General features: G+C 50.1%; 1 protein-coding gene across 2 annotated transcripts in view; it reads right to left on the reverse strand.

The window, feature by feature from the left end:
- Positions 1-12882, reverse strand: part of LOC122684462 (retinoic acid early transcript 1E-like) — a 94122-nt gene that overhangs the window by 39547 nt on the left and 41693 nt on the right. For both annotated transcript variants that reach the window (XM_043888580.1, XM_043888579.1), the window contains exon 3: positions 9189-9452. In XM_043888580.1, coding sequence (XP_043744515.1) covers positions 9189-9452 — 264 coding nt within the window. The remainder of the gene's footprint in view (positions 1-9188; positions 9453-12882) is intronic.

Genomic DNA, 12882 nt, shown 5'->3' on the forward strand with positions numbered 1-12882 from the left:
CTGACACATGGCCCAATGACACGTGAGAAGATGCTCAATATCAATATTTATTATTTTTTATTTAATTAAGAATTTTTATTGTATATTGGAGTATATGGTTGATGAACAATGTGTGTTAGTTTCAGGTGTACAGCAAAGTGACTCAATTACACACATACATGTAGCTATTTTCTTTACAAATTCTTTTCCCATTTATGCTATTACAGAATATTGAGCAGAGTTCCCGATGCCACAGAATAAGTCCTTGTTGGTTATCTATTTTAAGTATAGTAGTGAGTACATGTCAATACTGAACTGCCAGTTTATCTCTCTCCATCACCTATCACCTCTGGATATATGCCCAGGAGTGGGATTGCTGTATCATATGGTAGCTCTGAACCTGCCTGCAATGCAGGAGACCTGGGTTTAATCCCTGGGTCAGGAAGATCCCCTGGAGAAGGAAATGGCAACCCACTTCAGTATTCTTGCCTGGAGAATTCCATGGATGGAGTCTGGCGAGCAACAGTCCCTTGGGTGGCAAAAAGTTGGACAGGACTTAGTAACTGAATCACCACCACATGGTAGCCCTGTTTTTAGTTTTGAAAGGAATCTCCATACCTTTCTCCATTGTGTGTGTATCAATTTACATTCCCACCAACAGCGTGGGAGGGTTCTCTTTTCTCCACAGTCTCTCCAGCATTTATTGTTTGTTCAGTTCAGTTCAGTCGTTCAGTCATGTCCGAATTTTGTGACCCCATGGACTGGAAGCCAGGCTTCCCTGTCCATCACTAAGTCCCAGAGCATCCTCAAAGTCATAGACTTTTCAGTATGGCCGTTCTGACCAGTGTGAGGTTCCTTGAAGGGGGAAGGAGAACAAATGTCAGAGAATGAGGAGTAAAGCTAACCCGTCTCAGCCCCAGGATCCAGGGAACCTAGTGGGCAACAAGGACAGACTTAGGGGACAGAGCAGGGTTGGTGCGCACAGGCCTCGCTGCAGAGGCTTCTCCTGTCGCAAAGCCCCGGCTCTGGTTCACCTGGGCTCCCACAGCTCAGGGTCCAGTCGTCCCGGGGCAAGTGGGACCTTCCCTGACCAGGGTCAAACCTGTGTCCCCTGCACTGGCAGGCCAATTCCTATCACTGGCCCACCGGAAAGCCCCCGCCACATCTTCTTTATCCATTCATTTGTTGATTGTCATTTAAGCTGCTTCTATGGCGTCTCAATAGCTCAGACCTTAAAGAATCTGCCTGCTATGCGGGAGACCTGGGTTCAATCCCTGTGTTGGGAAGATCCCCTGGAGGAGGGCATGGCAACCCACTCCAGTATTCCTGCCTGGAGAATCCCATGGACAGAGGAGCCTGGTAGGTCACAGTCCATGGGGTCACAGAGTTGGACACGACTGAGCTACGAAGCACACACACATTCTCCTTCCCCTGAGACTGTCCAGGCCCGGGTTCCCACCTCTGACCCTGGGCCCACAATTCTCCAGCTGAATGGCCTCAGGTTCTGAGTCCTTGCCCCATGTCTCCCCCAGGGTCTGGGTCTGTTCTGAGCAGGCCTTCAAGGCATTAATTCCCTCCAAGAGAAGCAAGGGTTTGGGCCTGTTACTGTCATAATGAAGGAAAGTCTATTTCTCCAAATGCCCCCGTGGAGCCTCCACCTCACATCAGGGCTGGAGTGACAATGAAGTTGTAGCCAAGTTAAGTGTCTGTGAGAGAACTCAGGTGCTAGCTGGCAATGGGGAGTGCTGACTCAGTCCTCATGTGCCCTGCAAAGTTCGTCTGTTGCAACCTTGGCCCTAAATGTGATGGTATCGGAAGATGGGTGTGTGGGAAGTGATTGATATGTTCCATTCAGTTCAGTTCAGTCTCTCAGTCATGTCCGACTCTTTGTGACCTTGTGGACTGCAGCATGCCAGGCTTCCCTTTCCATCATCAACTCCTGGAGCTTGGTAAACTCATGTCCATTGAGTTGGTGATGCTTTTTAATGATCTCATCCTCTGTCGTCCCCTTCTCCTCCTACCTTCAATCTTTCCCAGCATCAGTCTTTTCCAGTGAGTCAGTTCTTCACATCAGGTGACCAAAGTATTGAAACTTCAGTCTCAACATCATTCCTTCCAAAGTATAATCAGGACTAATTTCTTTTAGGATTGACTGGTTTGACCTCCTTGCAGTCCAAGGGACTCTCAAGACTCTTCTCCAACACCATAGTTCAAAAGCTCAAGTCTTCGGCACTCAGCTTCCCACCTGAGCTTCTGGACAGACCTGGGAACACCTGCGATGAGCGGTAAGAGATGAGGGAAGGTGCGGAGAAGGGCGACGTGGGGAGGAAGGAGTTGGGGGACAGTGAGGGGTCTGGGCCTGGAGAGGTGGAGGGGCGCGGTGGAGAGTGTTGGGTCCCCTCCCCATCCAGTTGTGCCCCCCACAGGAGTCCCTCCTCCTGAGTTTAGTAGGCAGGAGGGGATTGAAGGGAATCCTAGTCCTCAGAGGCTCCAAAGTGAAAGTCACTCAGTCATGTCCAACTATACAGTCCATGGAATTCTCCAGGCCAGAATACTGGACTGGGTAGCCTTTCCCTTCTCCAGGGGATCATCCCAATCGAGGAATCAAATCCAGGTCTCCCACATTGCAGGTGGATTCTTTACCAGCTGAGCCACCAGGGAAGCCCAAGAATACTGGAGTGGGTAGCCTTTTTCTCGGAGAAGGCAATGGCACCCCACTCCAGTACTCTTGCCTGGAAAATCCTATGGATGGAGGAGCCTGGTAGGCTGTGGTCCATGGGGTCACTAAGAGTCGGACACGACTGAGCAACTTCATTTTCACTTTTCCCTTTCACACATTGGAGAAGGAAATGGCAACCCACTCCAGTGTTCTTGCCCGGAGAATCCCAGGGATGGGGGAGCCTGCCGACTATGGTGGTCTGCCGTCTATGGTGGGCTGCCGTCTATGGTGGGCTGCTGTCTAAGGGATCCCATGGAGTCGGACAGAACCGAAGTGACTTAGCAGTAGCAGCAGCAGCCTTTCCCTTCTCCAGGGGATCTTCCTGACCCAGGAGTGGAACCAGGGCCTCCAGCATTGAAGGCAGATTCTTTACCAACTGAGCTATCAGGGAAGCCCCAGGCTGACGAGACGCTGAGGGAGGGAATGCAGTTCAGCCCCTGGGCCTGGGGGAGGCATCAGCTGGTGAAGGTGGGTGACCCCGGTTGACACCTGTCACAAAGTAGATATCTTTGTGTGGTGTTTCCAAGCTAGAAAAAGACAAAGTAAATGACAGGGGCTAACAGCTTCTTCCCTGTCCCGGCCAATGTTTGGTTTCCTTGGGACTTTGGGGTGATGCTGTGCAGGCCAGAGGGTCCAGGCCCAGAGAAGGGAGAAGCTGGGGAGCCGGTCACCTCTGAGGCCTCTTCAGCACCAGTCCTGACACACCGCTCACCCCACACTCTCCATGCACACCTGTCTTCCCACACTTCAGCCCCCAGTTACACACACAAGCCCCCTTCCATCACCCACAGCCCCCCCCTGACTCTCCAGCCTCCCACACAGCCCCCCTCACATGCACGTGCTCCCCACACAGGCTTCACACTTCTCACTCATATCCTTCCACCCTTGCGCACGTCACCCTTCCTGAAACTGTCCGTGCAGGTCTCCTCACACCCGCTTCCCTCTGTGCACACCCCACCCCCCACCCCCACACACTTTCTTTCACACACAAGTGCCTGCTTGCCTGCCCCACTGGCTCTCCAGTCTCTGCAAAGTCACACCGCATTCCCCTCCCACAGGGACCCTGGCTTCCTCACACTGTCTGTACACACTGCTTCACACAAATTCCACACAGAAGGCTCCCATCTACTTCCGCTGCCATCCAGAAACCTTCCTCTCACAGCCATTTCCCGTTACTCTCTTCCTCCTCTCTGGTTCCCCAGGGGATCCCCTCCCGGGCCCTCTGCATACGCATACTGTCCACTCCCCTTCTGTCTCAGGCTCACCTGTCCACAGTCACACACACACACACCAAGATTCCCAGCATTCTCACACACTAGTTGTGACTGCTCCCCACACATCAAACACACTCTTTCCAGCATTCCCTCACTCTCTTCACATTCACCTCCCTATCACAAATAAGTGTCACTGCCCCACACAACCTAAGTGGGAAATGGCAGCCCACTCCAGTATTCCTTTGTGGAGAATCCCATGGACGGAGGAGCCAGGAGGGCTACGGTGCACAGGGTCGCAAAGAGTCAGACATGACTGAGCAGCTAACACAATCACTCCTCTCTCCTGCCCTCCTCCTCTCACGCACACACTCTCTCTCTGTCTGTCTCTCTCTCACATACACAGTCACACTGACCAGTTCTCCCCAAGATACTGGGCCTTCCAGCTGCCCCAAAGCCACACACAGCTTGGGTGGTTCTGGGAAGGGGCTGGCTGCCAGGACTCCGCTCCAGGGCTGAGCCAGGAATTTTAGGTCTCTATCTGGGTCCTACCTGGAATCATGCCTTCTCCTTTTTAATGCTCCAGCCCCATATCTAAAACTACTCACCAAACATGCCCCTACTGGCATACAGTCCTGAGTGCCCACAAACAGTCAACTTCATGCATTAATCAACCTAAACTGAACGTTTGTGTGTTGTGCTAGATAGAAATCCTCTTTTAGTTACAGGATTAGCCACTTCTCCCGTTGTCATGTATTGCATCGCTGGTGTTTCCTTCCTCGTCCACTAGGTGACAAGTTTTAGACATCCCTGGGTCTGTTTCTTGACTCTTCTAAAACTACTCTCCTGCCTTCCTTCTTGCTCACCAGTTCCCTTTGCGCTGGGAATGCAGCCTAAGACCCCGCAAGCTTGGTTGGGACAGTGAAGTTGTCATAAAGAATTACCACAAATGCTATGGCTTGAAACAACCAAAATTTATTCTTTCAAGGTTGTGAGGGTTAGAAGTCAAAAATCAAGGTGTCAGTAGGGCCCTCTATGAAGGCTCTAAGGGAGGCTCCATCTTTTCTCTTCCTGACTACTGGTGGTTGCATGGAGAAGGAAATGGCAACCCACCCCAGTATTCTTGCCTGGAGAATCCCATGGACAGAGGAGCCTGGTGGGCTGCAGTCCATGGGGCCGCAAAGAGGCGGACACGACCGAGGTACCGTGCACAGCTCTGTGGTTCCCGGAAACCCTTGGCGTTGCGGAGCTTGTGTCTATTTCTGTCCTTCCATGACACTCTTCCCGTGGGTCTTGTCTCCCTGTATCTGTCTCTTCTTTGCATGTCCACATTTCTCTCTCCTGGTAAAGGCACCAGTCACTGGATTAGAGCCCACCCTAATCCACCCTGGCCTCACCTTGGTTGGATTACATCTGCACACACCCTATTTCCAGGTGAGGTCTTCTTCACCTAATGGTAAGGACTTCAACACATTTGAGCCCCTAAAATAAAGAATTTTCAATAAACATTCATGTGATTCTCATTGGGCAAAAAAAGGTACAATGTATAATTGAATTCTCTGCATCACTGAATATATTCCTGACAGGAGAAAACTTCAAGTTTTGTCTAGACATCAGTGAAAACTGAAAGGTTAAAATTTTTTCTGATGTTGTCTTCTTCTCATCCTGGTATGAATGTATGAGCTCAAACATCCCTTGGTTTGAGCATTGTTTTAGGTGTTTCTGAGGTCAGCAGTGTTCTCTGTTAGCGAGTTCAGTGCAGTCACCCTTTCTAAGTGGGAAATATTAATGCAAGAGTTAATTCTCTTCAGTTTTGCTGTGCATGAGCTAGTTTAGAGCACCTGATAAGGGTCCATCCAGTTGGTGGGTAGTCCTTTAAATAATATCTTTTCCAGTATGCATAATTTCCTGGTTGTGAGTCATGGAACATCTAATCTTCATCCATAAATTACTAAGATTTAGAATCAAGCTTAGAATGTCTTTTTAATAACTCAGTAAGGGGCTTCCCTGGTGGCTCCTTGGTGATGAATCTGCCTGCCAATGCAGGAGACATGAGTTCAGTCCCTGTCCGGGAAGATCCCACATGCTGCAAATCAACTAAGCTCATGGGCCACGAGTACGGAGGCTGTGCTCTGGAGCCTGGGAGAAGCATCTACTGAGCCTGTGTGCCCAACTCCTGAAGCCCGCAGCCTGGAGCCTGCGCTCTGCCACCAGAAAAGCCATCACAGTGAGCTGCTCTTGTACTGTAACTAGAGAGCAGCAACTAGAGAAAGCCCACACACAGCAATGAGGACCCAGCACAGCCAGAAATAAATACATCTTAAAAAAATAATTCAGTTAAACTTGACAATAATGGAACACAACAAAAAGGAGTACCACAGCGTCCATATTCTTTTGTGTCCAGCACTTGCCTCTCAAATCCTTTTCATGAGGCATCTATGGTTTTGCTGCGGTAATTTATTCTTTATTTATTGGGTTATACTGTTCCATTTATGGTGAGATCACACTTTACCCTTTCTTCTGTCCTGGATACATTTTTATGCATTAACATGTCAGTATGTTAATACATATATTAATCTACATGATAATTTAACTGGTAGACTCATACTTTTGTATACATCTAAGCAGTTAGCACTTGACTATGGTTTCTGCGTATGTATTAGTCTGCTAGGTCTCTAAAGAAAAGCTATTGTTCTATACTCAGAACATGAAATATGACACCAAAATGTGGGTTTTAGAAAGTCTGCTCCAGGAACCAGGACTCTGACCAAACGTATGCTTCCTATTGTATCACAATACAGACTGGAACCACACACCACCGACGAAGTGGTTTCAACAAGACTTCCTGGAGGTGAGGATTTTATCACATGAATTAAGAAGAACACATTCAGCCCATAAAAGCATGTGGTAACTTAACTATACATGAAAGTGAGTGTGAACACATAAATTATGTCTCATTAAATCACATAATGTTATCCCTAATGCATTATCTTCTTAAGAGAATTTTTAAAATGCCAAACCCCGCCCCCTGCCCCAATTCCACCCCACATGAAGGGAAGTCTGATGGAAAGAATAGAATTGGAAGTCTTAACTGATTGTGAGCAAATATTTGACTTTCGCAAATCCTCAAAATGACCAAGCAATACATCTTAAGGGCCCATCAATAGTCGTGGAAAGTGAAGGAATTCTTAAGCATGAGCTTCTTTAGCTTCTTGTTAAATCCCACTCTGAGTAGAAGGTTGTATATTAGATCAACAGCCAGACTGTCATCAAGGGTCAGTTTTTGCCACCCAGAGTTGGTTTAACATTGTACCTTCTCATAGTCCAGGGAGAAACATTCAGATGATGGAATAGCTGTTAGAACATTGGGGAAAATGTTGAACTAGATGATGCTATCATCAGAGAACAAAAGGTTTTTTTCAATCAGAGGGCTGGGAAAGGCTGAGTAAGATCTCAGGACAACACCCCACCTCACCATGTCTACATCTTGTACCCAGTGCCCCCACAGGAGAAGACACTTGTTTTCATCCCCACTCCCACTGCACTGTCCTGCTGCCCACACCAGCCTCTTCTACTCCAACAACAGAGTGGTTCCCAACTCTAAAGGGAAGTATGGGGGCCCAAGACCAAGAGAGAACATCATCAAGGTAAAGATGGGTCCAGTGGACAGGGCATTGGTGAGACCCAAGGCTCACCTCTCCCAAGTCCTGACCAGAACAAACCTGCCTAGGAGCCAGAGGCCAGCTGGCTTCTCACCTGCTGTGGTCCCTGATTTCTCCATAAGATTCATGACGATGAAGCAATTAGAACTAACTGGGTGGTGATCAATAGGATAATGCAAGTGACCAATCAGATGGATGCAGACTGGCTGATATCTGGTGCCATTATTAGTGGTTCTAAAATGAAAAAGCAAAAGCCTTGTCAAATCTAAGAATACACCTTCCTCAGCACCTGCTGTCCTTAGACAGCACATGTTCCCCATATAGTTACTGACTCATGTGAAGCCACTGTTCAGGTCCTGGTGTGGAAAGATGAATGGGCTTGTGCTCTGTCTTCGTGGAGCTCATTTTTCTCCTGAGTTGTGTTAGTCGCTCAGTCAATTCTGAACCCTTTGCAAGCTCATGGACTGTAGCCCACCAGGCTCCGCTGTCCATGGGATTCTCCAGGCAAGAATACTGGAGTGGGTTGCCATTTCCTACTCCAGGGGATCTTCCCAACCCAGGAATCGAACCCGGGTCTCCTGCCTTGCAGGCAGATTTTTTACTGTCTGAGTCACTGGGACAGCAAATGTCCATCTGATTACCTTTCAGGTGGACATGTTTATTATGAGGAGTCCTTTTTGAGGAGGACACATTGGGGGTATTTAATTCTGTCTGGGAAGGGATAAGGGCTTCATTAAGTGACATTAGAGTTGGTTAAAGTATCAGTACAACAGAGGGGACAGAAGGCCTGGAAACATAATGCATATATAGTTCGGGGACCATTGAGCAGTGCCGGGGGTCTGGGTCATTGGTTAATGAAGAAGGGGGCTCCTGTGCTAAGGGAGGTGGGCTGGGAAAGGAGGATGCTGGCAAGTTCTGTGCTATGCCCATCACTGACTCTCCAGACAGGAAGTCCACCAAGAGATCAGTCACTCCATCCATCCATCATATTTTCAGTTGCACAAACATATGTGCTCATATCCTCACATGAAGGCACTAGAGCTTTGAAGAAAGCTACCGCCTCCCCCACACCCCACTCAGTTACCTGTGGGCTCTGGGAGCAGCATGTTCTCCCAGTGTTCCAGGAATTCACTGAGCCAATAACTGCAGTCTCCCATTGAGATCATCCTGAAATACTCTGCCAGTTCCTGGTTGTTCTCCCACTCCTCCTTGAGGCCTGTGGCTCCAGGATCGAGGACTGTCCAGGTTATGCTCATGGTGTCAAGGAGGAGGGCTGTCTGTCCATTGAGGCTGAAGAGCAAGGACCCACCAGAGCATTGCTCGGCTTCACGCTGACAACACAGCCTGACCTGCAGGGAGGGAAGACCTGAGCCCTGCCCCCCCCCCCCACAGTGAATCTTTCTGGACTGTCCACAGTCCATCCTCCTCAGTCACTCAAGTGTGTCTGCACATCTAGGGGCCCGTGATCTTCCGACCATGACCTCCCCCTCTTACCCATCAGGTCCACCGGGTCTCTAAGGCTGGATCACATTCAGTCTTTTCACAGGAAGGACCTGCATGCACTCCGCCCCTACCCCTCTCTTGCTGTCTCCAGCTCCCCACCCCTCCCATACTTACCCCTCATCTCCTTTTTGTCCAGTTTGATGACAGGCAGGACCATCCTGAGCTCTCTTCCTGCTTCTCCCAGCATTTGGCTCAGTTCAGTCCACGCTTTGGTGTCGTTTACCTCCTCCCCCAGGAAACCCAAAGGTCTGACCTTGTTGCTGTCACTGTCATACTGGAGGAAAGGCTTTGTGTCCACGGAGCCCTGGACTTGACACCAGGGCTGGCCAGGTCTGGACTGAGATTTGACAGTGAGGTCGAGGCACAGAGAGTGGGCATCTGTGAGAGAAAACCACAGGTGTGTCTGGGAGATTCCCCTCCAGGGCCTGGTTGCAGAGGGAGGGGTCTCTATCCCAGACCCCCTTCTCTGCTGCATCCTCAGTCCTGCCTCATCTTCAACTGTCTGAGCTTTAATCTCTTGGATGCCACTGTGGATCCTTTGGGTCTAATACTGTTAGCAGGAAGATTTATCTGAGACATTTTTTACCATCATGTACCAACTTCTGAGGCAGCAAAAACAGAAGACAGTGTCTGTGTTCTAGTGGCTTAAAAATCCATCTGAACAAACAGGACTTTCAACAGGAATGGAAAAAAAGACCACAGAACACAAGCTATGTTCATAATGGGCCCCTAATCATCAGGAAGGTTTTTACTGCAGAAGGAGGTGGGGTTGGCAGAAGAGGAAAAAGTGCTCCAGGAGCACAGGCCCAGGCACCCTGTCTTGGGCTGGAGTCCCTGCACACTGGGTGTCACCTCCTGGGCAGCCCGTCCAGCTAAACCACACCTGACCATCCTAAGAGCTGGAAGACAGGCCCCCACCAGGGTGGAGCCCCTTTCTTTCCCCTCCTCCCCTGCTCCACTCCCTCTGCCAGAGCCCCAGATCCCAGGACACTCACTGCCCAGAGTCTTCCTGGGTTCTATCAGCTGCAGTATCAGCAAAAGATGGCCTGCGGTGTGAGCTAGAGACATTCTTTCAAGCAGTTTTAGAAGAGTAAGGGGCAAATCATAGCCTGGAGCGTGTCTACACCTCCGCCTCCGCCCACCACCCAAAGTCTTCAGTCAGAGACTGAGGAAGTCCTGTTGAAAAACAATGCAAAGGACAATTATACCGAGGAAGTATCTTGCAAGTATCCAAACGTAATTCCTCATTAAAAACAGCAACAACAACCACAGAAAAACAGCGGTGACATTAAAAGCAAAATTCACTTTAAATACCCCACCCTCAAAGACCCCTTAACTTTTGTGAACAAAATGCTCTGGGTCATGTTGGCTTCTCCCCTCCTTCCGACAACAGCTCCCCCCACCCCACCCCCGCCTCCCAGTTGCCTCTTTTGCTTCTTTTTCCATCTTCTGCTCAGTCATCCCTTACTTCCCTTACTTCCTTCTCCATCCTAACCTGGCGGACTTTGTCTTCAGTGATCAAGATCCACTCTCACCCAATGCACCCCAGTGTTAATCCGACTGGTCGCAGGCGACCACACGTGGTCTACAATGGAAGGCGTGTGTACAAGAGTCGTGTTGGAGCCAAGACTCCAGAGAGGCCTGACAGTAACTAAAATAGCTTTTGAAGGAGTCTTTTGGCCCTAGAAAAGAAAACAACAGTCTCAAAGGCCCTTGCTGAATCATCTAACTTCGGAGAAAACAAAACAGAACTTCAGTTCCCCCCTGATGCTCCAGGCTGGTTGCATCTATCTGGGATTTATCACCCCCTGTCCAGAAACCTTCCACCCCCTACACCTGCCCAGAAGACTTATCACCCCCTGCCCAACCACAAATGCAATCTCAACTAAAGAATACTCAAAATATCCCGCCTGATTAACGTTTCCCTTATCGCTTCCACAAGCCTCCCTATAAATATGGAGCCTCTCTGATCCCTCTTGGCGCTCAGCCTGGTAGTTAGGCCGACTGTCGCCCCTCCTTGCCTGCATAAAGGTAACCTACTTCTGTTGAGGTCGTCTTTCCTTTTCTGCCTTGGCCTGAACTAGACCTTATAGCTTCTTGGCATGCTGCCAACTCGACAGCTGCACTGCATACTTTAAGACTGTTCTTTTTATTCTCTGCTTCCACAACAAATGTAGCCGAATCATCAGTTCTATTTAATCCCATAAGGAACAAAAAGGGTGAAATGTCCCGAGTTCCCACCTTGAAGAAAAAAAAAGGTGAAGAATTTATGTTTTCCACAATAACAAGATACAGACTTAAGTATTAGTATTAGGAAATAAAATGACTAAAAGAGACACTCACATAATATTTTCTTCTGTTGAAAATACACTGAAGTTGTTTCTCTGAACACAGAAAGAATCCCTGTGTTCTGTAATAGAAGATGGTATTTTTCTTGCATTATCATCATTTGCAACAATGAGATTGCCACACAGAGGAGTCCGATTTTTCACAAACTAGAAGAAAACAGAAAGTGTCCCATGTGTGGAGGTCTCTTGTTCAAGTAGTTGAACATTTCATTGCAGGGATTCCATCACTTAGCACCAAGAGAAAAAGGTAAAATAGATTGGAAAAAGAAAAAGAGACTGAGGAGTCTGTTCACCAGATGTGACAAAAGACGTGAGACAACCCAGCTACTGCGTCATCATAACAGGAAGGGAGGCTCAGAACTCCTGGCTCTAAAGTGAACGGAAGGAAAACAAAGGCGGCCAAGCCACGACTGAGTCACAGCCAGCAGAGGCCCTGTTAGGGGCATTCTGGGAACACAGTCTGAGGCAGAAAAGAAAGAGGCCTTGGTCAAGGGGGCTGAGGAATCCTGTCACTTTCCTGGGGCTGCCCCTCCCCAGCCCCTCCAGCCCCGCCCTCACTGAGGGGCTCCTATGTCCTCCACCCCCACCCCCACCCCAGGCCCAGCAGCTTCTTGTCCCCTCCTCCTTCCTTCCTGCATCACAGAGTCACCCCAGGCCCTGACACCCCCTGCTCAGGCTCAGGACTGGAGCCAGTGAGCAATCAATCTGCTCCCTTCACTCAGGTCCGGATCCTCCCCGAGGGGGGCCTAAAGGACCAGGGAGCAGGTCCCCGGAGGAGGGGCCTTGCCTCCTGACAGCCCTGGGGGGCTGCAGGCAAACCTCCTTCCTTCCCTCCTCTCCAGCCTCTGAGCAGCACACACAGCTCTCAGGACCAGGGTCCCTGCCCCCCATCTCTTCCTGGTCCCGCCCAGCTGGGCGCCTCCACCCCAGCTCAGGCCCACCATCCCCAGGACCTCTGCTCAAGGCAGGGCCGCTCAGTGATGGAGGCTCTGGGCCCTCAGGAGGCTGGTGACGAGCAGGCCACAGGCTGAGTCAGAACTGCTGCTGCCCCAGGAGCACAGGCCTGGCCTCGCCCCTTCCCACAGTCTCTGCTGTGGGGCTCCTGCCTTGCCTGCGTGGCCCAAGCCACTTCCTGTGAGGACAGGCCTTTGGAGTTGGGTCTCAAAGGCCTTCCCGCCCCTTCCTCCTGGGATGAGAGCCCGGCCCCTCTCATCTTGGCCCCTGGGTGGGTCCCCTCCCCGCTGACCCGTCATGTGGAGCCCCCATGCTGCTCTCAGCCCCGGGAGTCCTGCCCTCGCCCTGAGCGCCTGCTGTTCTCACACCACCCACCCTGGGCCCTGCCAGCCCGCGGTCTGTGCTCAGTCAGGGGACGTGGCTAAACCCTTTCAGCATCAATAGGCCCTCAGCCTAGGGAGGGCCCCTCCCTTTTCACAATGTCTGCTGACAGTGGGGACCTCTCA

This window comes from Cervus elaphus, chromosome 26, assembly GCF_910594005.1.
Source record: "Cervus elaphus chromosome 26, mCerEla1.1, whole genome shotgun sequence".
In the NCBI taxonomy this organism is placed as follows: domain Eukaryota; kingdom Metazoa; phylum Chordata; class Mammalia; order Artiodactyla; family Cervidae; genus Cervus; species Cervus elaphus.